This window comes from Chionomys nivalis, chromosome 7, assembly GCF_950005125.1.
Source record: "Chionomys nivalis chromosome 7, mChiNiv1.1, whole genome shotgun sequence".
NCBI lineage: Eukaryota > Metazoa > Chordata > Mammalia > Rodentia > Cricetidae > Chionomys > Chionomys nivalis.
In genome coordinates, this window is record NC_080092.1 from 101,979,867 (window position 1) to 102,003,387 (window position 23,521).

The 23,521-nt window shown below is 48.0% G+C and overlaps 1 protein-coding gene across 1 annotated transcript in view; it reads left to right on the plus strand.

The window, feature by feature from the left end:
• Tbcd (tubulin folding cofactor D) overlaps positions 1-23,521 on the plus strand; it is a 151,190-nt gene that overhangs the window by 65,713 nt on the left and 61,956 nt on the right. The window contains exon 14 of the mRNA XM_057774425.1: positions 20,040-20,196. Within this exon, the coding sequence (XP_057630408.1) occupies positions 20,040-20,196 (157 nt within the window). The remainder of the gene's footprint in view (positions 1-20,039; positions 20,197-23,521) is intronic.

Sequence of the window (23,521 nt, forward strand, 5' to 3'; positions counted from 1 at the left end):
GCTGGAGTACTGGTCCTCTACCCCCACCTGCTTGAGACTTAAGATTTTACTGACTTCACCTTTATGCTTAATTCTTTGTGTGTGTGTTTTGTTGTTGTTTTCAGATTTATTTTATGCATATGAGTGTTTTGTCTGTGTGTATATATGTGTACCATATGCTTGCCCAGTGCCCACAGAGACCAAAAGAGGATATCAGAGCCCTCAGAACTGGAGCTATAGACAGTTGTGAGTCGCCATCTAGGTGCCAGGAATCGAACCCAGGTCCTCTGGAGGGACAGCCAGTGCTCCCAATCGCTGAGCCACCTTTCCAGCCCCCTATGCTTAATTCTTTAAAGCTTTCTTCAGTTACTGTTGTCTCGTTTATATGAGGAGTCAGAGACATGTGCACTCTTAGCCTAAGAGCAGCAGCTCCCCAGGATCCCGCACACCTCTGGCTGGGTAGCAGACGGCCTTATCTCTGGGTTAAGACTTTCACCAGTTTGTTATACCTTTGGTCTTCATCAGTACGGGGCTCCTGGGGCAGTGATTCTGCTCTTGGGTGTTTACTGAGGTCCCCAGTATGGTGATGTCCCCAGCTGCTCTGCCTCTTTACCGGACCCTATGGAAGATGATGGCATTTAGATGTCTCAGGACAAAGCCCAGGCTGAGAATTGTCCTAGTGCCATTTCTGATGCACTTTATGGAACAGCTGGGCTCAAGGGAAGGTCACTAGGACATTGCTAGGTGTTTTACCCCTTTCCCTTCACTCTCACTCACCTGGTATTTGAATTTACCCCTTGATTCTAATTTGTAGTCCCGTTTCAGATGTGTTTTTAGTTGACTCCCTCAGTGCCTCTGTGCCACCTCCCACATCGTCCTGGGGATTCTACCTCCTTCCTGTGTGGGTTGTGCTCTTTTGATCCACGCCACCATCTCAGTTAGGTCAGTCCTGTCTCTGCTGTGCGCAGCTCCTACTTCCCTGCCCTCTTTTCTCTAACTACCTGTGTCAGTGTGGACAGTGCTACACTCAACCCCTAAACACGTGAGCAGACATACCGATTGAACGCCATTTTACAGTGCTTCCTTCAGGGGAGAGTCCTCACGTACCAAGTGTTGCAGTTTGGGTAGGGACTGTTTTGAGGCCCAGCCTTGTTGCCGTTTTCATACATGGCTCAGCAGCTGTGGGTTGATGGCATCCAGATGTTCTGGATTTGATTAAGGACAATCTCTGACTTTAAGAGAGCATATGTAGTTGCCTCTTCTTTTTTTTTATTGTTTTTATTGAACTATACATTTTATAGATCCATTCATTTGCCTGCAAATTTCAAGATGTCATCATTTTTTTTTAACCACTGTGTAGTACTCCATTGTGTAAATGTACCACATTTCTTTATCCATTCTTTGGTTGAGGTGCATCTAGGTTGTTTCCAGGTTCTTGCTATTACAAATCATGCCACTGTTTTGATAAGGGTAATCTGGCCTTATGAGACCATATGTAGCTGCCTCTTCTTTGTCCTTATGTTCTCAGTTCTGACATGAAGCATCTTCCACAGTCGGGGTCTGTGATTTCTTAGAGTTGTGAGTGACTTGGCTTTGAGACCTTGTTTTAACTTCTCTGAATATTTCTGTGATGATCTCTGAGAGGATGGGAGGGCTCCAGGACTTTATGCAGGGATTCATCTCCGTCTCCTGGTTGAAAGAAATCCCAGAGTTGTTGTTAGCCCCGACCTTGGGCCATTTATGGACTGTGATGTGTAGGGCGTGGCGGGGCTTCCTCTTTGGTCCCTCACCAAAAGTGCTTGTAGCCTCCTAATGCACCTTCCTGTTGCTGTGTTCCCTGTCCTCTTTGACCTCATAGCTTACGCCTTAGAACGTGAAAGAGGGTCTGGAGAGATACTTAGCAGTGAAAAGCACTGGTTGCTCTGTCGGTGGATATAGCTTCTGTTCCCAGCACCTACACAGCGGCTCAGCCATCTGTAGCTACAGTTCAGGGTGTCTGATGCCCTCTCCTGGCCTCTGAGGGCACCAGACATACACGTGGTGCATAGTCACACATGCAGGCAGAATACTTATAAAAACACACAAAAAGAAGGAGGTCTTTTCTGTTGTCTTTAGTGGGGTTCAGATCCTTATGTTTTGTCCCAGTCTTTTCCACGACCTAGATGTCTTAATGAAGTTTCTGAGCAGTAAGTAAGACCGTAGGGGAGAGAGCTGGGAGTGACAGTTGGTGTTACTCGGCATCTTCCATGTGGGTCCTTGGGCCGCATGGCACTTGCGTCATTCCTTGTAGTCACAGGAACTGCTGTGCACCTGCTTTACGAGAGTTAAATGAGCACAGAGGGGTTAAGTAACTTGACCCAGGAACCTAGTCCGGTAGGTGACAATTTCATCATGTGGATGGGAGGTAAGCCGGGGTACAGAGTGGGTGTCTGGGGCAGCCGCCACCTCTGGACAGCAGCATCCCCACTGAATGCGGATGGGTGCTGCCGGGTCAGCTTCACCAGAGCTTATTTTCCCTGGTCCCTGCTGGAACCATCCGAGGGACGCTGTCCCGCACTGCAGGGTGTGGAAGGCAAGCAGTGTGGTCAGATGTAACGCAACATAGGCACTCCTCAACAGCCCAGATTGGCTCTCAGTTTCCTTCCTGTCCTTAAACATCTGTTTTCCTGTGCTTGGGCTAAGCTGAGTCTCCTTGGATGCAGGGCAGGGCTGTGCAGTCTGTAAGAGGGTCAGCACAGACTTTACTGTGGAGTCGATTCACACAGCAGCCTCTCTCAGAAAACATGTCTGGAAAAGGAAGGGGAATCATTTATATTTCTGCCCTCCTTACAAGAAGTCACAAGATGACTTTTCCTGTAATGTTTTTGTGAGGAACATCTGAGAAGTAAAAAGGGTAAGAAGATTGCTGTAGTGATTATTACAAGTCCGGTTTCAGTTTCCTGGTATCCTGCAGTGCCCCAGGGCAGTTCTAGGCAGCATGCAGCTCGCTCTGGGGCGTGCTACGCAGGTCTCCCCTGAACTGGAGCTCTCCCTGGTGACGTGATTGGGATGGGAGGACAGGGTCCTTGAGTGGCAGGGGAAGGACAGCAGCAGCTCCATCCTGCCTGGTACAGAGTTCTGGGGTTTGCGGCAGTCTATCGGCCTGTCCCAGGTCTTAGTAAGTCTGTCTTTGGCCTTGCCTTGATGGCTTCTTTTCTATTGAGGAGGGTGTCTCTTAGGGTTTCTTGGTTGAAATTCCTTTTCAGGTAGGAGTGTAGTAGTGAGAGACTGTCCTCTTGAGAGTCCTGGCCATGAGCTAGTCCTGAGCTGATGGATGGCTCCTTCCCAGTGTCCCTTCCTCTCCTTCTTATTCCATCTGTTAAGGTAAGTCCTGGCTGAACTGTGAAGAGCTCTGCTCCCAGTGGTCTGGACACTTTCCTAGACTTGGGTTTGGCCATCGGCACTCTTCTTGTTTTGCTCAAAGCCACCGGGCAGATCTGGAGCTGTAGCCAGGGGGCGAGTGCTGCTGCTCAGTAGACTGAAGTGTCCAGAGCTTCTGCAGGCCCAGCAGGGCATCCGGCCAAGACGGGGGTGGGGTGGGGGGGGCACGGAACGGGGGATGGGGGAAACGGGACCTCCCTCCCACCTTGCTGATTCCTAGAACCTCTCCAGGACGGTGGGCCAGATGCGGGTTGTGATCGTTGATTCCTGGCCGGTGGGGCCTGTGCCCCATCTCTCAGCCTTATGGGTCCTCATCTGCCACAAGGCGGGAGGTGGACATATGAATGGAGTCCTCAGTGCTTCCTGGCAGGCTTAGGACTCAGGTGTGCCCAAGCTTTTGACTCTGGAACATGACATTCTTCTTTATAGAGTTTATGCTCCAGAACCAGCAATTGAATTAACAAAACAAAACAATAAAACCCCTCAGTGTTTTAAGTAGTTTTATACTTTTGTGTAGGCCTGAGGCTGCATTTACCACTCTCCCTGGCCGTATGCACCACCTGGGCTGTGGGTTGAACTTGCCTGGTAGGTGGTGTACTTGCTTTCTTATTTTTTTTTTTATTTATTTATTTTTTTTTTGGTTTTTTCGAGACAGGGTTTCTCTGTAGCTTTGGAACCTGTCCTGGAACTCCCTTTGTAGACCAGGCTGGCCTCGAACTCACAGAGATCCACCTGCCTCTGCCTCCCGAGTGCTGGGATTAAAGGCGTGCGCCACCAACGCCCGGCTCTTGCTTTCTTATTTTAAACAAAACTAAGAATATCAGTGGATTGTATCCACCTATACAGAATGAGCAGGGCAACTCTAGAGAGATAGGGCCAAAGTGTGTTAGAAGGTTTCATTGTTGGTGGTTGACTTTCCTGAGAGGGGAGACCTGAAGGCTCAGATGGTGATACCATCACTTAGGTTTTAGTTCTTTATTAAGGTGAAGCCACTCTGACATTCCATAAACTTGGAGATAATTTATTTTGGGGAGTAGGGAGGACTAAAGGTACCTCTTACACTTTTCCCACCAGGTTGGTGAAGGTGAGTGGTGTCTCCCTGAGACGTGCCCTGTGGTGGGAGGCCTGACTGACTCTACCAGAATGTGGCCTGTGGGCAGCTTGTGTAGGGCACATGTTCTTCTGGCTCCTTTGCCTCTGAGCTGTGTGGAACCAGGTTCCTGTGGCTCCTCAAGCCTTCAGGGTGAGTGATTGAGGGTGAAAGGCTTTTTGTTTGTGTTTGTGTCGACAGTCCCGGTTCTTCCCGGCCCTCCTGGTGTTGGTTGGCGCCGATGCTCTGTGTCTAAAGGGAAACCTGAGACTCCGAGCAGCGGCTTGCTTTGTCTTTGATTGGGAAACCCAGTTTGGGTTTGTGAACGTGGGCCAAGTCTTGAGGATTCCCACAGTTTTCCTCACCTGCCTGCTCTCCCAGCCCGCCCGGCAGTGCAGCTCTGGAGCCTCGTTTCCTGGCCGAGCTTGAGGCTCGTTAGTCTTCCAGGTGCAGCTCAGGAACCTTCTCTGGACATTTTTGCTGTGCTCATGGCCACAGAGAGAAGTCAGTTATACTGAACATGGACAGATAAAATATAAAAGTTGATATTAAGATTTCCTTTTTTTTTTCTCCTCACGCTACACATTAAGAAGAAGAGGGGGAAAAACCAGGGTCTTGCTGGCCTGGAACTCATCATCTTCCTGTCCCATCTTCCCAGCGCTAGAGTCACAGATGTGTACTACTGTGCTTGGCTTGCCCCCTTTCCTTTTTTAGTGTCCTCTTTGGTTTATTGTTTGCTTTGTTTTGTTATTGTTGCTCGTTTTTTGAGACAGGGTTTCCTCTGCGTAGTTCTGACTGTCCCGGAACTCACTCTGTAGACCAGGCTGGCCTCAAACTCAGAGAAGTGCCTGCCTCTGCCTCCCAAGTGCTGGGCTTAGAGGTGTGTGCTACCACCACCTGGCTTCAAGTTTGTATGGTTTTGAAAGCAAGAATTAAGCGAGACTCACCCTTCATTGAACTTGTTAGGCATTGCTCTACTTGTTGAAGTTTTAAGTCCCAAGGCTATCTTATAGCAGGGAGTAAACACTTTCATTCCCAAGTCTTCAGTATGGTTCATTCATAGAAAATAACACATCGTAGGCTGGTGCCCAGAGTTTTTCTATCCTGTTAACTATCCCAGGTCTTCCCTGGAGGTTCAGGAGACAGCTGTTCTCAAAGAGAGGAAGGCAACAGTAGACTGAGTGCCTGTGAGGCAGGGTACTTCCTTCTTCTGCAGCGCCTCTGCCTCCCCTAGCTGGTCATGTGCGTGTAGTTGCTCAACCCTGGCCTTGCTAGCTCTGAGCTGTGCCTTGCGTGTGTGGTACTGCTGGTTCCCCCGATGTGTTACTATAGATGTCTAAGCTGGTGAAAAGCAAAAGTCCATAGGGCCGCAGAGATAAGTTGGTAGCTACAGGTCCCTGGAAGTTCTCTACATTATCGATAATAATAAAGCCAAGTAGGAAGCCGACAGGAAACAAGATACCAGACATACATGCTGCACAGTCTTATACTGTGCATGAATGTAACATTTGAACAGTAGAAGCAACAAATTTGGGTTTATGTAAAATATTAAAAAATAGTTGCTACATCATTAGCATAACATAATCCTTAAGAAGTATCAAGGAGTTCCAGCGGTGACCATATCCTCATTGTGAAGTGGCAACGTTAATGAGTAAGGCACAGATTTTTCTTTAGAAAATTAAAAGTTTAGCCGGGCGCTGGTGGCACACGCCTTTAATCCCAGCACTCGGGAGGCAGAGGCAGGCGGATCTCTGGGAGTTCGAGGCCAGCCTGGTCTACAAGAGCTAGTTCCAGGACAGGAACCAAAGCTACAGAGAAACCCTGTCTTGAAAAACCAAAAAAAAAAAAAAGAAAAAAAAAAGAAAATTAAAAGTTTGTATTGTTGCTTCCATGACTAGGTAGTTCAGGCTAGCCTACACCGGATCATGGGCAGCATACTTGATTGCTGTGTTTGTATTGTTGCTTCTGTGACTAGGTAGTTCAGGCTAGCCTACACCGGATCATGGGCAGCATACTTGATTGCTGTGTTTGTATTGTTGCTTCTGTGACTAGGTAGTTCAGGCTAGCCTACACCGGATCATGGGCAGCATACTTGATTGCTGTGTTTGTATTGTTGCTTCTGTGACTAGGTAGTTCAGGCTAGCCTACACCGGATCATGGGCAGCATACTTGATTGCTGTGTTTGTATTGTTACTTCTGTGACTAGGTAGTTCAGGCTAGCCTACACCGGATCATGGGCAGCATACTTGATTGCTGTGTTTGTATTGTTGCTTCTGTGACTAGGTAGTTCAGGCTAGCCTACACCGGATCATGGGCAGCATACTTGATTGCTGTGTTTGTATTGTTGCTTCCGTGACTAGGTAGTTCAGGCTAGCCTACATCAGATCATGGGCAGCATACCTGATTGCTGTGTTTGTTGATCCCATGCTTCTTTTTACTGAGTGTTTGACGTTATTTTTAGGCTCTTTTCAGTCTCTCTATGCATACAGAATTTGCCTCTGATATCTTTGAATCTCAGAATTCTTCTTTAGGATAATTTTCCTTCCTTTGTCTTTTTGGAAGTTCTTCAGTTAAGGTGTGTTAGTCATTGTCTGAATTTCATTTTGACCTTAGCGCCTGGATGGCTACTCCCCAGTGGCCTACTGGTTGTTTGTGCACGGTCAGGGTAGCTGTCTGCATGATTGTACTCAGTATTGGCTACTTGTTTGTGAATTACAGCATCACCCTAGATATGTGTAGATATGGATTCCTTATGTCTTCTTTTATGTAGTTATGTTTTGTGTATCTGACTTAGGTTTTTCAATAGTTTGGAAAAATTTTTCCTTAAGTCTTTGGAATTTTCTTATTTCTATGTTCTGTTTCTGGGACTCAACTGGATCCCTTTTTATCTTATTGTGTCTCCTAGGCCTTTCTCTTTCGTATTGTCTATTTTCCTTTTACTTGGATTTTGTATAATTTTTTAGCTTTTATTATTATCATCAGGTTGTCTTAATTACTAGATTTTTTTCCTTTGTTAAAGCCAGACTTTGTGTTTTTAATTTAGATACTTGTATATTATGCATAATGAGCTTTAAATTTATATATGCATATTATGGATATTTAGGCATTTTAAATTGTCTGGTTATATTTGATCCTGTCTTATTTGTAGTTCATTTTAAATTTTATCTTTTATTTAAACATTTCATGTAATGTTCTGCAAAATTGGAATTGTGTATATGTGTGTGAATACATATATGTGTGCATAAACGTGTGTGCACAAACAAGTGTGGGCAGGCCAGAGGACAATCTTGGTTGTCATTTCTCTGGCACTTTCCACCTTTTTCTTAAAGATTTTATTTTTTAAGTTGTATATTTGTGTACAGGTGCCTGTGGAGGCCAGGAGAAGGTGTTGGATCCCCTGGAACTGGAGTTAGAGACTGTTGTGAGCCACTCGATGTGGATGCTAGGAGCAAAACTTGAGTCTTATTCCAGAGTCGTCGGTGCTCTAACCACCGAGCTCTTCAGCCTTCCACCTTGCTTCTGAGACCCGGTTTCCAACTGGTCTGCAGCTCCCCAGCAGGGAGGCTGGTTGCGAAGCAGTCCCCCAGGGATATGTCTGTCTTCATCTCCCTAGCACTGAGATTACAACACACATCTCCATGCCTGGCCTCCTCCTCCGTCTTCTTTTTTTCTATTTATTTATAAAACATGGGGTTCCGGGGACTGAACTAAGGTCCTCAATCTTGCAAGGCTTTACTGACTGGGGCATCTTCCAGATCCATCGACTGCTTTAAAGTGAGTAATTCAGTAACATATCGGATATGTAGGGTTGCACAACCATTGCTTCTGTTTCCTTTCAAGACATTTTTATCACCACAGAAGACACCAGAACACAGTCACAGTCTCCCATAGTCTTCCCAACGTTAGCAGCTACCAGTTTGTCTTCTCTCTCTGTTAGTTACTAAGTCAGAACTTATGCATCTGGTTTCTTTCACTGATGGTTCCGAACTTCATTCCTTTTAAAGATCGAATACAGTGATGTTTGGGTTGTTTCCTCTTACTGCTGTGGTTTCTCTCTCTTCTGGGTGCACCCCAGATCTCATGACACTCCTCTGTCCGCCAAGTTGTTTTCCATAGTGCAGTATTATCTTATATCTCTAGGGGTGGTGCACCACAGGTGATTTCCTTTTGAAAAAAGAAACCAACTTTTATACCCAGTCTGATGGGTAGGAAGAGTCTGTTGATGTGATTTTGACTTGCATTTGCCTCGGTGACGAGTGATCCTGAGCATCTTCTCGTGTTGGCTGCTTGTCTATCTATTTGGGCAAATGTCTCTTCAAGAGACATCTGTTTGAGGCTGAGTATGGTAGTACATACGTATCATCTCAGCACTCAGAACAAAGCAAGTAGAACACACGTTTGAGGCCACCCTGGACTACCTGTAAGAGAATGTCTTTAAGGAGACACATCTCAGAAAACCTAACAGCCCCATACCTGGTTTGTACGTGAGGGTGTGGGTGGTGTTGAAAGAAGTTTATTTTTTGAGAGAGTGTGTTTCTTGGGTGACCTTGAACTTGTGATCCACCTGCCTCAGTCTGTCTAGTGCTAAAGTTATAGGTGTATATTGCCATGCCTTTGTAGTTGGTATAGTACGGATACTAAACCCTTACTAGCTACATGACTTGCAGGTCTTTCTATCATCCTGTTGGTCTTATTCCCTTGATAGTATCTGTGTTACATCAGTATGTATTCACCACTCTCTTCAGTGCGTTTTCCTTTTTTGCACAGTATGTATATGAATGTGTCTAAATGCATGCCACATGTATTAAGAATGGACTTTTAACTGGGCATGGTGGTTCACACTTTTGATCCCAGCATTTGAAAGGCAGAGGTAAGTGGATTTATGTGAGTTCAAAGTCAGCCAGGACTACGTAGGTAGACCCATCTCAAAAACAAAAACAAGAGAACAAATCCCCAAACCTTTAAAATTATCTTTGATTCTTTTTCCTTTATTTGGTGGTTATTTAATTGGAGTTGGTATTTCCTGTGAAATATGTATTGTTCAGTAAAGTGTCAACATGTCAAGGTGGGCTGTGTCTCAGTGTTTATCGTTCACGTGTCTGTAGGAGCCAGGTATATTGTAAAGCCTCTCTGTTCTGTAGTTGTCTTGTTTGTTTTTGAAAGTGGGAATCAGCTTAGGATTAGACTTGAGCCGTGATGCTTGTGAGCACAGGTGCTGCTGCCCTCTTTGGCTCTGTAGTACACTCAAGGGACCTTGCTACCCACGCCTTTCTGTTATTTTAGACACTTTGATGGTGTTTATGCCATTTGATGGAAAAAATTACATTCATTTTTCTTTTGTATTTCTCTCATGCATGTCATAGCACATATAGAGGTCAGGAGACAACTTTTGGGGTGTTTTCTTCTATCATGCAGTCCCCTGGGATAGAACTCAGATAGTTAGGTTTGGGGGCAAAAACCTTTGCCTACTGAGCCGTCTTGCTGGCCCATTGATGAAAAATACTTCAGTGAGAAACCTTTCACTTGCTGAGCTTGCTTTCACACTGTCCAGTCTTGTCTTCTGTGTTTTTCTGGCCAGACTTTCCTGGTGGTGGTGCTGATGTGTGGCCAGTTGATTTTATTAGGGCGTTTACAGCTGATTTTGCTGGCTGAAGAACCTGATTCTAGCACAAGTTAGCTGTGGGAGCATGTCAGACACTAAAACTGCTTCACACAGTTCCAGAGCAGAGAACCCTTCAAGTGCCTTTGTGGAACTTCCATGTGTTGGTTCTCTGTTCTCGTCGTTGTCTTTGCTGATCCCTGTTGTGTGAAGGGCCTATTATGACCAGATCACTGTAGCTCCTGAGACCCAATTGCTTGCTTTACCCAGACACACTGGGCTTATGGGGATGAGGGGAGGGACTTGAGGTATGTCTAGCTAGTAGATATGAGTGGAATTCTTAGCTTCTGCACGGGTGTCTGGGCTCTGTTCTTTTTTTTTTTTTTTTTTTTTGGTTTTTCGAGACAGGGTTTCTCTGTGGTTTTGGAGCCTGTCCTGGAACTAGCTCTTGTAGACCAGGCTGGTCTCGAACTCACAGAGATCCGCCTGCCTCTGCCTCCCAAGTGCTGGGATTAAAGGTGTGCGCCACCACCGCCCGGCTGGGCTCTGTTCTTGATCCTGAGTCCGTGTTCAGTGCATTCACACGTCTCCATAAAGCAACAGTGTCTTCAAGGCTGTGTTTTCTGTGTCACTTAGCCTTTTGTTACTGTAACAAAGTTCCCGACTTAACAGGAAAGATTTATTGTGGCTCAAGTTCCAAAGTTCCCGTCCAAGGTTGACTGGGCCTCTTTCTTTGGCTCAAGGTGAGACCGAATATCATGGTGGTGCAAGTGTATGGAGGAGGAAGGATGGCTTGCCTCGTGGTAGCCGAGAGGGAGAGAGGGAGGCATTTGACCTCCCAGTATATACCCCCACACTGACCTATTTCTCCAAAGGATTCTACCTCCTAAACTGCCTCCTCCTCCTGATAATGTCATTACATTAAACTTTCACCAGTGTATTAATCTATTAAACCAGCACTCTCATGATCTGGTCACCTCCCAGTCACTGGCTCCAACATCTGGTTGGACACTTCCAAACCATAATGGTTCCCCTACTGACTTGGCCTTTTGGAGAAAGTGAGTGCCGTGAAGAATGGACGATGTGCCTGTGAGCTGTTCCAGCAGGCGATGAGTAACTGTAGTGAACACAGTGATGGGGGCTAGAGGTATTGACTGCAGATACCAGTTGAGCATCCTTTGGAATCGGTAGCCAGGGATGACTGGCAGGCAGTGTGGTGGTGGAAAGTCTGAGACCTACCCAGTGGGGCTATACCCACCAGGAACTGCATGTCCCCTGTCCGTGATCATTTGTACAGGACATTTGTAGACATGTGGAGTGGTCACAGCAGAACCTCTTCAGTCGGTTAAAGATGGGTGCTAGGATTGTCCTTAACCACAACTGAGGACTCGCTAGCAGGTTAGTTGTGCCCTCTATGACCTTGGGCCAATTGCTTTTTATGGGGTCTTGTGTGTCTCTTGCAACATTGCCTTGGGGCTAGGGCACACCTCTGACAGCACAATCTCCTGGGATCCTGCTGCCTCTGAAAGAGCTGTGATGTTCCTAGAGGCCAGAGCCAGGGTCATTGTCTTGGGTTATTGGTGGCCTGGGCCTTGGGGTTGGGGACCCTGGCTGTAAGTCAGGTGGAACTGGTCTGACTTCCTGGTTGAGCCTTTAATCCTCCTGGACGCTGTTTTTGCTTCTTTCAAGCCGTGGTCCTCGCCACTCTGTCATTAGCTGTGGGTGTTTTTGTGCCAGTCACACAGCATCAGCAGGGGAGCCACCCTTGGTCCTGGAGGCACCTCCTGCCTCATGGTTCTGCCATGCCACGTCCTTCCTCTGTGGTGGTCTGTGGTGGTGGCAGTGGGCAGGAGACTGCTGCCAGGCTGGGAACTGGAGGAACCAATGGCACAGATACAGGGAACCATTGGGTATTGTTGAAGAGTCCCAGGGACTCTGGGAGTGTTTAATTGGCAAAGAACCACTAGGAGCATTGGAAAGACTAATGTAGCGCTGGATACAAACTCGGGAAGGCTTGGCCTGGCTGAAGTCAGCTCTTGAGTGTCTTTGAGAGCCAGCAGGTAGACTGGCTGACTGATAATGGAGAAGGTATCGAGCCTTTTTTTGTCATCCTGGTGGTCTTTTTATGTGCCTTTAGTGGGCACCACCAAACTCCTGGCAGAGGGCCCAGTGACCTTGTTGTGGTGCCTGTGTGTTTGGGCAGCTGTGAGACTCACACCCCTTTGCCCTATATTGAGGAGCCTGTGTTCTACTTCCCTGGAAGACTGTACTGACCTTGCTTGAGTACCCCAACTTGCTTTTGTTTGGACAATGTAGGATGGGGTTCATGGGTTGTTGGTGAGTCTTTTGGGGTTCATGGGCTGTTGGTGTGCTCATGGAGAACACAGAGAAGGGGAGGCACAGCTGTGGGAATGCCCTGCTATGGAGCCGTGGTACTATGTGCATGCCCTATCATTGGCAGAAGTGGGGTCCATGGCACTGTGTGTACACCCATGGGTAGGTAGGATGGAATTGGTGGGGCTGTGTACACACCTAGTTTGTGGGGGCTGTCATGGACAGGTGCAGGGGAGTGAAGTCCGTGGCATCGTATGTATGTCCTGTCCAGACAAGTATAGTGGCATCCAAGGGGAAGGGGTCTTGAAGACTTACCTATTTGCCCTTCATTTCAGTTCAGTATGGAAGAGAAACCTCTCATGAGCTGATTTTGGCAGAAGCCTTCATTCATTTTGTCTAGGCCCTAAGTTTAGGCCTCAGTTGGCCTATTCTGATGAAGTGGGGTTTGGTGGGAAGTGAATTGGGGATGCCCGTGGATGTCTGCCTTTTCCCTCTGCCAAGACCCTTGTAATATGGAGCGGGGTCTTGCATGTGAAGGTGACTCCTCACTCCGTGGAAAGGGCAGACAGCATAGACCTGTCGTGCTACCTTGGTAGTTGTTACTTCCAGGGTGTGGAACATGCTTGGGAGGTGCCTGTAACCTTGGACTGAGAGAGAGGCATTGCTGCCTTTGGTTGGCTGGCGTGTAAGTAATACCTGCAGGTAGGGCGCTCCTTCTGGAGAGAAGCACACAGCCCTGGGGAAGTGCTGGTGTCCTCCAGTGGGACAGAACATTTGACTTCCTTGTCATCTTGAAAACTTAGGTGCTCACTGTCGGTGTCTTCTGCCAGCCCTCTCGAATACTTGGGGGCACAAGGGGATTCCTGCTGCCTATCCTCTCTGTTACCCTAACCATGTGGGCTCTCACAGAAGCTGTTTTGTTTAGTTTTACTTTCTGTTTTTTAAGTCAGGGTTCATTCAGTAGCTCAGGTTGACCCAGAACTCACAGAAATCCTTTTGTCTCAGCTTTCTGAGTGCTGGTTTTACAGGTGTGAGCTGTCAAGCCTGGCTTCACGTGGAAGCTTTGCTGTGTGTACTGGGACAAAAGAAGTGTTGCTGTGTTCTCTCAGACATCTGTGAATGTAGCTTAGTAGAGGTTTTGCTGGTGTCCTTATTCCTAACCATGACCTATGCCTTTGGCCTTTCCATCCGGACACCTGCTAGACCTTGCTCAATCAGTATGACGTCTCAGTTTTGTGCTTTTCTTGATGTAGTCTTAGTTCTTTTGGGCTTGTGTTCCCTCAGTATTGTTCCTTTATCTCACCTCTGTTCTCTACTCCCTGTTACATCCATCAAGAACGTGGTGTTTATGGGTACCCCGTACTTCTTACTAGGTGTTGAGTGGATTTCATCTGACTATCCAGCTGGTGGGGATGGAAGAGAAGGCCCATGTCTCGCCTGTGTGTTTCTTGTCATTGTTCCCAGAAAACCTGCAGCACCCAAGGAGGCTGCTGTGGTGGGTTGGGCCTCCCCTAGTGAGACTTCACCTGAAGTGGAAATGTCTTCTTCTGTAACTGAATTTCTTTGAGGGAAGCACCCATGGAATGAAGGGCACTGCCAAGCTGGTAACTGTGTGCCTGTCTGTCAGAGTTTCTCATGGGGACTTCAGGACACCTGCCTGGGCTCTGTGACGGATGGACCTTGGCTCTCCGCTGGACAGCTGGGAGGGTTTCTTGTTGGTTGGAGGGTTTCTAGGACCCACATGAATGCAGAACCTTTTTCTGGATTAAGTGTGGGCTTAATGTAGTATCTGCTGGATACTACACCTGAAGTGCCCTTGGAGAGAGCAGAGCCAGGTGATCACCTGGAGGTTTCTGTCCTGCAGCACTGGGCATGGAAAAGTGCACTCCCCAAGCGTGGGTGAGTTGTCCCTGGCTCTTCAAGGACAGGCCAGACCCACAAGTTCTATGCCTCCCTTGCTGCACAGTTGAGGATCCCATAGCCATAGGCAAGATGCTGCTGCAGCAGGTTAGTGAGGGGCTTCTGGGGCCGTTCTGTCAGGGCCTGCGGGGAATTAACCCACAGGTCTGTGCTCTGTGCACCATTCTTCCTATCTCCAGCATATTCAAGGGGCATTTTTCCTGAGCAAGTTGGACTACATTCTTAAAGACAGTATACTGGCTGTTGGTACAAGGGGCAGGTCCTGCAGCCACGCCTGATCCCGGAAGCTCAGGTTCTGTGGGCATGGCTCTACTCATGGGATATGAGATAGGTCAGGGTATTGAACTGGGCACAGCTTGGGAGACACCGCTCTCTGTGATGTGTCTGTTCATGTCCAGCATTGCCTGATTTTAGCCTCCTGGGTTGCACTGGAAGACTTGATTTTTTTTTTCATACCCCTCTCTTAGGACTGCTCAGGCCATTGTGTACCTCCTCTCTGCAACTCCTTTTATCATCGAGTTTGAATTGGGAAGGTCGAGTAAAGCCTGGGGTTTGCACTAGACACACCTCAGGAACCTGCACAATCCATGATTGCCCAACGTGATAACTTGTTTTAAATTAGTGTGGCTGAGCGGCTGTCAGGAGACGTAACTGAGTGGTGACTTTTATGGGCTGGTTGCTTCTGCATCTGCAGAGGATGCCTGAGTCCTTGCGTTCCTGGCTTATGGGCTCTACGGACCCCATAGGGAGGAATGTGGGGCTCTGGGGTTAAATCGCTTCTCTCACCTGGAGGCTGCTTCTTCCTTAGGCAGCCTGTGTTAAACAAACGACATGCTGTCTAGAGAGAAGGGTGTTCAAATTACCTTGCTGGACACCAAGTTGCCAAAAGGAAGCCCTCTGGGGGTATGATATATATTTGACATGCATTTGCAGTGTGTAATTGGAACCATGAGAAAGGTTTTTGTTCAAAGCTATTGAACAGTTTCCTTATTTTTTAAACCTGTTGAATCTGGAAAGCGCTGTTTCTGAATTTCTGTCTGATAAAGACTATAAAGGTTGAGAGCAAAGAGTTTCCTGTTCCAAACCACCTCCTCCTTCCCCCAAGCCCAGCTTCGTGAGTGCTCATTGCCTTCCTTGCCCAGGAGGTCATTCACAGAGGTGCCCTTCTTAGGAGCAGCAGAAGCGGGCCCAGCTTGTCTTCTCATGTCAGGCCGCCGCTCTCACTGCCTTGGTATGAATCAGTGGCTTTAGTCTGGCTTCCCTATTTTTAGATACAGTATCTGCCGTTGCTCTTTCCCAAGCCGTTCAGCTCCTTTCTGGGCCAGCCTCCACTTAGCGGCAGGCCATTGGTGGCCATTGCCTCACGCCACATGGTCTGTCGGCTCCCGGTGTTTGCTGTGCATCTGTGGAGGATGCTTTTCATCTTTCTCAGCAGGAGAAAGGCCAGGATGCTGTCTCTGAAGACTGCTGACTGGGCTGCAGGCCAGAGGAGGGAGAGGCCAGTCAGGCCTTTGCTGGGCAACATTGGCACTGTGGCTGGCTGTAGGACCTGAAGCCCTAGTGAGCTTTGCTTTTTGCCTTTCTAACTTAGAATTGTGGAAGAACACAGGCATGGGAGGCCCAGCATGTTGTGACATCTGAAGGTCCTCACCCTAGCTGGAGACAGGCAAGATGTGAGTGTGTTTTCGGGTCCTACAGCTCCCGCAGCCTCTCAGGCAGTCTGGGTAGTTGGAACCACCAGGTGTCCTCCGAGGAGCAGTAAGTAGGGTCAGACCCTGACGAAGTCTGTCAAGGTGTCCTGTTGGTGGGTATAGACCCATTCCTTGAGTTTCCTGTGACTGCTATGTCAGTAGTCTCTGAAAGGGACTAGTTTCCACAGTTATCTCACTTCAACGTGGGGACAGAAACCTGGGTTCTCTGGCCAGGCTGGGCACTGTGGTGTGTGTGGTACGTGTCTCTCCCGGGAGGCACCGCACAGTTTCTGGCACGGAGTCTGTGTAGGAGAGAAGTGAAGTGGACATGGAGAGTCCTGACACGGCTGCTTACAGTCATCTGTCTGGAAATTGGTTTTGTCCTATGGAGTGATACGTTGACAGCACATTCAGATTTCCCTGAGGCCAGAGGCTGGCTGGCCGGCCTTGCCCAGAGCGTCCGGGCTATGGAGCCCCAGGGACTCGAGCGGCAGTGATACCACATACACGAGCACTGCCCCCCCACAGGTGCCACAGCCAACTTTCCTGACATTGTTTGCTCCCTCGTGGGCAGCCCTGTTAATTAACAGAGTGTGAATTTGAGCTGTATACTGGCAAACGGGGAGCAGTTCCAGGTCAGTCAGGCCTGTTTCAGTACAACAGCTGACGACTTTTTCAGCATTGCCCGTTGGATATAGGTGAGTCGAGATGATCACAGCTGTATTTCCTAGTCCACAGCAGCCATGGTGGTTCTCTTTTGCTGGGTTTGTATTTAACCGTCAGCGCCATGTTTGGGGAAACATCGGGTGTGTACAGGAGTAATAGTCTGTCAGATACTGGGTTCGCTTCTGGCTTGCCCCAGAGAGTCTGCCTGCTGGTGTGCCTCTTCCCTGGGGTGTAGAGGAACCTTGTAGGGTACGGGAGTCTCTGGGACATACTTAGGAATTATCTAGCATGGGAAACAGGTGACCAAAAGCCAGCCCAGTGCCAGGGAGAGGTCCTGCCCTCACTGTTAGAAGCCTTACTAATGCCAGGCTTTGTGCAAGCCCATGGGAGGCCTGTCCCTTCCTGAATGGAGATGGAGGACTTGATGAGGGGGTAGATGGGAAAAGGGAGGAGAGGAGAGAGGGGAAACTGATTGGTATGTAAAATAAGTAGAAAAAAGTTACTTATATTGAAAAAAAAAAGCATGATCCACTGGAGCCAGCCTTTGTTTGTGACCACAGGGTGTTTCTGGATTGATGGGAGATGGGACTGGGCTGAGTTCTTGGAATGTAGGAGCTGCTTCTGTGGATAGGGCTGACTTGGAGATTGGCTGTGAAGAGACCTTGGGATGACCACTTACTGGGCCCACACTATCCCCAAGACTTCATTGTGGCCACTTACATGAAAAACTGTTGGGAAGATGGGCTCTGTGTTGGACATCTAGAGGGACATTTGTCCCAAGTCAGGGGATAGGCTTTATTTGGTGTTCTTAGCAGGACAACGCTGGGTAACCTAGCATCTGCATGAGGCTGCAATGCACACTACGATGCTTCCCTTAGGATGTGTGTCCAGGCCTCTTGCCCATCACTTGTCCTGTGCACACTTTACAGCTTCCCTGAAATACCACAGCTATATGAACATATTCCATTGATCCATAACTACGTTTGATATTTATATAGAAAAGCCCTTAGAATCAAAAAAGTAGAGATTTGGTTTTATAACGTTGATAGTTCTTCAGGTTTTTTTTTTTTTTTTTTGCCTATATTTACTTTTAGGTGCTATTTTCTGGTTGACAATCACACATGCAGGAGATGGGTACCTCCCCAAAACACACCTTAGTGGTGTCATTCTTCACACTGTTGTGGACACAGGGTTGGCACTCATGTGTGTTCAGGATGTAGAATACACGGGTGGGGGTTTCTGAGGGCAGCATGCATGCCATCCAAGAGTCCCTGGGCACTGTCATGTCCTCTGTGTCTGCTGCTACTCTTTGACTAACTCCTTTGATTTGTCTGCCATCTGTGAATCTTACCTTGATGGCCTTCAGTGTTTATGGCCAGCTTCTTTGGAACCTCCTGCCATGTTATTGAACACATGGCTATGGGCACTGCTAGAACTATGATGCCAGCAGGATATTCCTCTGTCCCTCTTTAGGTATGCCACTGGGAATTGAACCCAGGCCCTCACACATTCTAGGCCCCTCCGGGCTCTCCCACTGAACCATATTATTTGTCCTCCATCCAGCCCTGTTTTAAACACATTATTAAAGTACCAGTGAGCCGGGCGATGGTGGCGCACGCCTTTAATCCCAGCACTCGGGAGGCAGAGGCAGGCGAATCTCTGTGAGTTCGAGACCAGCCTGGTCTACAGAGCTAGTTCCAGGACAGGCTCCAAAGCCACAGAGAAACCCTGTCTTGAAAAACCAAAAAAAATAAATAAATAAATAAATAATTAATTAATTATTTGTGGGCATATGACTGTTGTACACAGTATAATTTTCCTTATCAATTCTTCCCTCGATGAATACCCAGGTTGGTTCTATAACTTAGCTATTTCGGACAGTGCTACAAATAAACATTGATGAATGTGCTGGACATGGTGCCAGACACCTTTAATCCCAGCAGTTGTGAAACTGAGGCAGGCTAGCCTAACTTGATCTACATAGCAAGTTCCAGCCCAACTAGAACTACACAGTGAGACCCTGTCTCGTATAAAACAAAACCAAAAACGTCGATGAACAAGTATCTTTGTGATATGTTAACGTAGGTCCTTGAAGAAAGTACCCAGGAATGCTATCAATTTAATGTTCCAGCATTCTTGAACACATCTTAAAATTCTCTCATCTCCTTGTATCAGCTGCTGTGTGTGTGTCTCTCTGTCCGTCCGTATGTATGTATGTCTCTTACTCTGTCTCTCTGTGTGCATGTATATCAGTTACTTGGTTGTATATTTTCACTAGAACCAGAAGAAGAATTCATGTGTCTTTATCTCTTGGCTACTATAGACACTTCAGATGGTGAAACAGATAATCCTGTGCACACAGGACCACTAGGACTGGCTTCTGTGTCTGGATCCTCAGCCCTGGGACTTCCAGGGCCCCTCTCTGGTCCAGGCTCTGGTGTCTCCACCCTTCCCTGAGGTTGTCGAAATCTTGTCCTGTGGCTTCACATCCTTCTGCCTCACTTGTGGGTGTCACCATCACTCCCCATAAATGCATGACCCTTTCTGCCCTGGTGTGAGCTTCTGAGTTTTGCACACTCTTGGTGTGGCCATAAACTTGGGAGCCTGGCTGTGGTTATTGTTTTGAAGAGCCATCATTTCTTTGTGTGATTCTTGGGAAACTCAAAAATACCTCTTTACCTTTGAGCTGGTGGACTTCTTTCATTTCGGGGGTTTGTTCTGAGCAGATTTTGATTTTTTTCTTTTTTCATTTTTTAAATTGATTTTATTGAGCTATACAATTTTCTCTGCTCCCCTCTCTTTCTCTCCCCTCCCCTTCCACCCTCTCCCATGGCCCCCCCATGCTCCCAATTTACTCAGGAGATCTTGTCTTTTTCTACTTCCCATGTACATTAGATGTCTCTCTTAGGGTCCTCTTTGTTGTCTAGGTTCTCTGGGATTGTGAATTGTAGGCTGGTTTTCTTTGCTTTATGTCTAAAAACCACTTATGTGTGAGTAGGTATGATATTTGTCTTTCTGGGTTTGTGTTACCTCACTCAATATGATGTTTTCTAGCTCCATTTGTTTGCCTGCAAATTTCAAGATGTCATTTTTTTTTTCTGCTGTGTAGTACTTCATTTTGTAAATGTACCACATTTTCCTTATCCATTCTTTGGTTTAGGGGCATCTAGGTTGTTTTCAGGTTCTGGCTATGACAAACAATGCTACCATGAACATAGTTGAGCACATGTCCTTGTGGTGCGATTGACAGATTTTGATTCTCGTAGGCCTGTGCATGGCCTGTCTGTGACCCTGACTCATGATGTGCCACCAGTTGCTCTTTGCTTTTGTCTTTTGCCAGTTGTCACAGTGATCCTGAAGGCACTGACCTACGATGAGAAGCGGGGCGCCTGCAGCGTGGGCGCCAACGTCAGGGATGCCGCCTGCTACGTGTGCTGGGCTTTCGCACGCGCCTATGAGCCTCAGGAGTTGACTCCTTTCGTGACTGCCATTTCCAGGTAAAGCCTGTTGGTTGTGCTGAGGGGTGATGGTGCCATGAAGGAGATTTACCTCAGGCAAATGTTCCATCTGCCCTGAACTGCTCTCCTCAGATAACCCGTTCTCAACAACTACCTGCCAGTCCCAGCATTGCTGGAATCTTGTGGAATGGGACATGATGTGGGATTTCCCTCTGTGCGCTATGATTACCATTGATTAATAAAGAACTGCTTTGAGCCTATGGCAGGGCAGAACAGAACTAGGCAGGGAAAGCTAGGCTGAATGCTGGGAGAAAGAGGACAGAGTCAGAGAGAAGCCATGTAGCCCCACGGAGTTGGATGGAACTTTGCTGGTAGGCCTTTGCTGATAGGCCACGACCTCATGGTGATGCACAGATTAATGGAGATGGGTTAAATTGAGATGTAAGAGTAAGCCTATAAGATGCTAGAGCTAGTGGACCAAGCAGTGATTTAAATAATACAGTTTCTGTGTGGTTATTTAGGGGCTAAGCAGCTGGAAACCAACAAGCGGCCTCCTTACAACAGGGGCAGGATCTGCTGGGTGGGGAGATAGGGTTCCAAGTACCACTGTCCAGGAAAAAAAAATGGGCTCTGGGTCCCGCTTCAGAGAGATGCCATGGAACCGAGTAAAGCTCAGTCACTAGAATACCACAGAACCCCTTCTGCTAGTGACTCTGGAGCCTCCAGCAGCTGTCCTACAGTGTGCTGAGGACAGAGCAAACCATAGGCCTTGTCTTAGTGAGCATGAATAGACTTCAACAGAGAGGACCCAAGACGACCATGATAAATACGATGAGCTGCTTGGCACCCTCCTTTGACTTCTCAGAAAGGAACAGAATGAAGCTCAAACTCAAAGAAAGTTGGCTCCCCCTGCCCACCCCAGTGTTATGTGCCAATTGCTGCTCAAAACTGAAGAGACACTTGTACTGAGGACCCATTTGTCCTGCACCTTTCAAAGGGATAGGAAAAAGAAAAAGAAATACTCCTGAAAGTCAGGCAGAAAAGCCCTGGTACTATACCAGAGGCATGGAGCTCCAGAAGCCACTGAACTCATATTTAGAGCCTACAGACCCAAGCTGCCACCCCTGCACGTGGGACTGCACTCTTCCTTGGCCAGAGGTACTGGAGTCTGGTGACCCAGCACCCGTCACTCCACTTCTAAGGATGCTTCCATGCCTCACAGAGGTTTCCAATACTGTTTATATCACAAGTTGCTGAATGAAGGTGAGGTGCAAGTCTACTGGCCACACAACTTAGGAAATCAGGACAGACAAAATCAGCCTCAGAAAAAAACAGATATTTCTACATTCCAGAACTCTGAAAGTGTGAGCCAGGACCCCAAGTATCACCCCCATGGTGCTACTCGCCCCCTCACCTCATTCCAAGGCACACCTCCAGAATATTTTCCTCCTGGACATCTCAACTGGAACTCCCTGCTCTCAGAAAGGAGCGTCTCAGGACCTGTATCATTTTATGGGGCATAAGCACATACTGACGGTGCACCACTCATAGGAACATGACGTAAGCAGGATTACCAGGAAGCTTGCAGGAGCCCAGGTGCTTTGCTCACGGGGAACATGATGTAAGCAGGATTGTCAGGAAGCTTGCAGGAGCCCAGCTGTCCAGGGTCTTCTGCTGAGCTTTGGGCCCTATCCATTGTGATGACCTCTCTGCTTCCTACCCGACTGCCATACAGAAGTGTCCTCTCTTTGCTGTTTATGTGGCTTCAAAGGAGGTTCTTGCAACTGCTTTCTTGTCCTTTTCTTCAAATTTCTGGCAGTATACAGTATAAGTAGAAAAAAGGTTTTCTCCTGTGCACAACTGTCCCAGAGCCGGGCAGCTTCTTCAGATTGATGGCTTCTTGCTTAGCTCCACGGGGCTCTGTCAGGTGACTAGCTGTGGTCATTGCCCAGTTTTCTTCCTGAGGATGAAAAGAGGATAGAGCCTTAAGCAGGAGATAGGTGCGAGCCAGGTGTGACCCTGGCATGGCACTGATGAACGCCAGGAGATTGTGAAGGACTGGGAGGGACCTTGGCTCTGATGTGCAGGAGCCTGCTGCTTCAAAGTAAAAACAGTCCTTACAGATCCCATTTAGTTTAACAGTTTTGATCAGAAGAGCAGCAGACTTACAGAATGCTATGCCATGCCCTTCCATCTCTCCTGATCTCGGAGGTAGGAAGGCAGGATGGCCTGATGGAGGAATCGGAGTGATGTCAATGGGTGCTGGCCTGCTGGCTTGGGAGCATGTGGCCATGTGGAGAGGCAGTGCGTGGCTATCTCTCCGTTCTCTTCTGTTAATGTGGGTACCCAAGGCCATGCTGCTGCCTTTTGAAGGTAAGAGGTACACATGAGAGGTTCTTGTCAGCTTCCTCATGATTGGGAGGCCCCGTGGGGCACGTGGTCCAGAGTGAAAAGCCAGAGTTACACAGTTCCCACCAGCGCGCCTGTCTTCACTTAGTGTTGTAGGACTTACGCCACAGCCCCGATTGAGCTCTGGGGGGGCTTTGTAAAGGATATGAGCAGTCTTTGGGAAACATGGCTGATAGGCGTGATACGGCCCTAAAGTCGGCTGCTTTGACCTGGTGGTGTGGCTGCAGGTGGGGCTTTGGGCTCTGTCCTGTCTTCTCTAACCCCAGCTTCTCTCACACACAGAGCAGTGTGGTGAGCAGCTTCCATAGCTGCTAAAGGAACTCGGGACCTTTTGTTTCGGGGTTGTCCTTTCCTCTCAGGGAAGAAAACGCAGTTGCACATCAGAGCCAAGGGTCTCTCCCATCCTTCAGTCTCCTGGCAGTTCACCAGTGCCTGGTCAGGGTCACACCTAGTGCTGCACCTGTCTCCTCCTCAACATTCCATCCCCTTTTCATTCTCAGGAAAAAAAAAATGCACACCTGATGCACACTCGAAGGTGGCCCAGATTGAGCTTGACGTGGTCTTTCCAGAGCTTGTGTGAACTGCGATTGCTGAGTGTGAGGTGTCCCGTGGGGAGATGTGAGGTCCTCTTCCTGTTGGGTTGAGATTTTGGGTGTGGTGTGGAGAACGCTACTTCTGTTGGGACTCTGGGTGAGCACAGAAGTGGCCTTGACTTACGCACAGCTCAGTCTCTGGGAATGACCTAACTTTCCTGGCCCGGGAGTAGTTGGTATGCAGCTGTGTCTAGCTGTAGTCTTTAGAAACTCTTGTGTTTCTTGGGCCTAGGAGAGGTTGGACTTGCTGACATGTGGGAAAAGCCCGAGGGGTTGATGAGGAGCTCATGCCTGTGTGTTGCACATGGAAACTGCAGCCGTCTGGCCTCAAGACTGTTGGCTGTCTCTCTCACAGCCTCCTG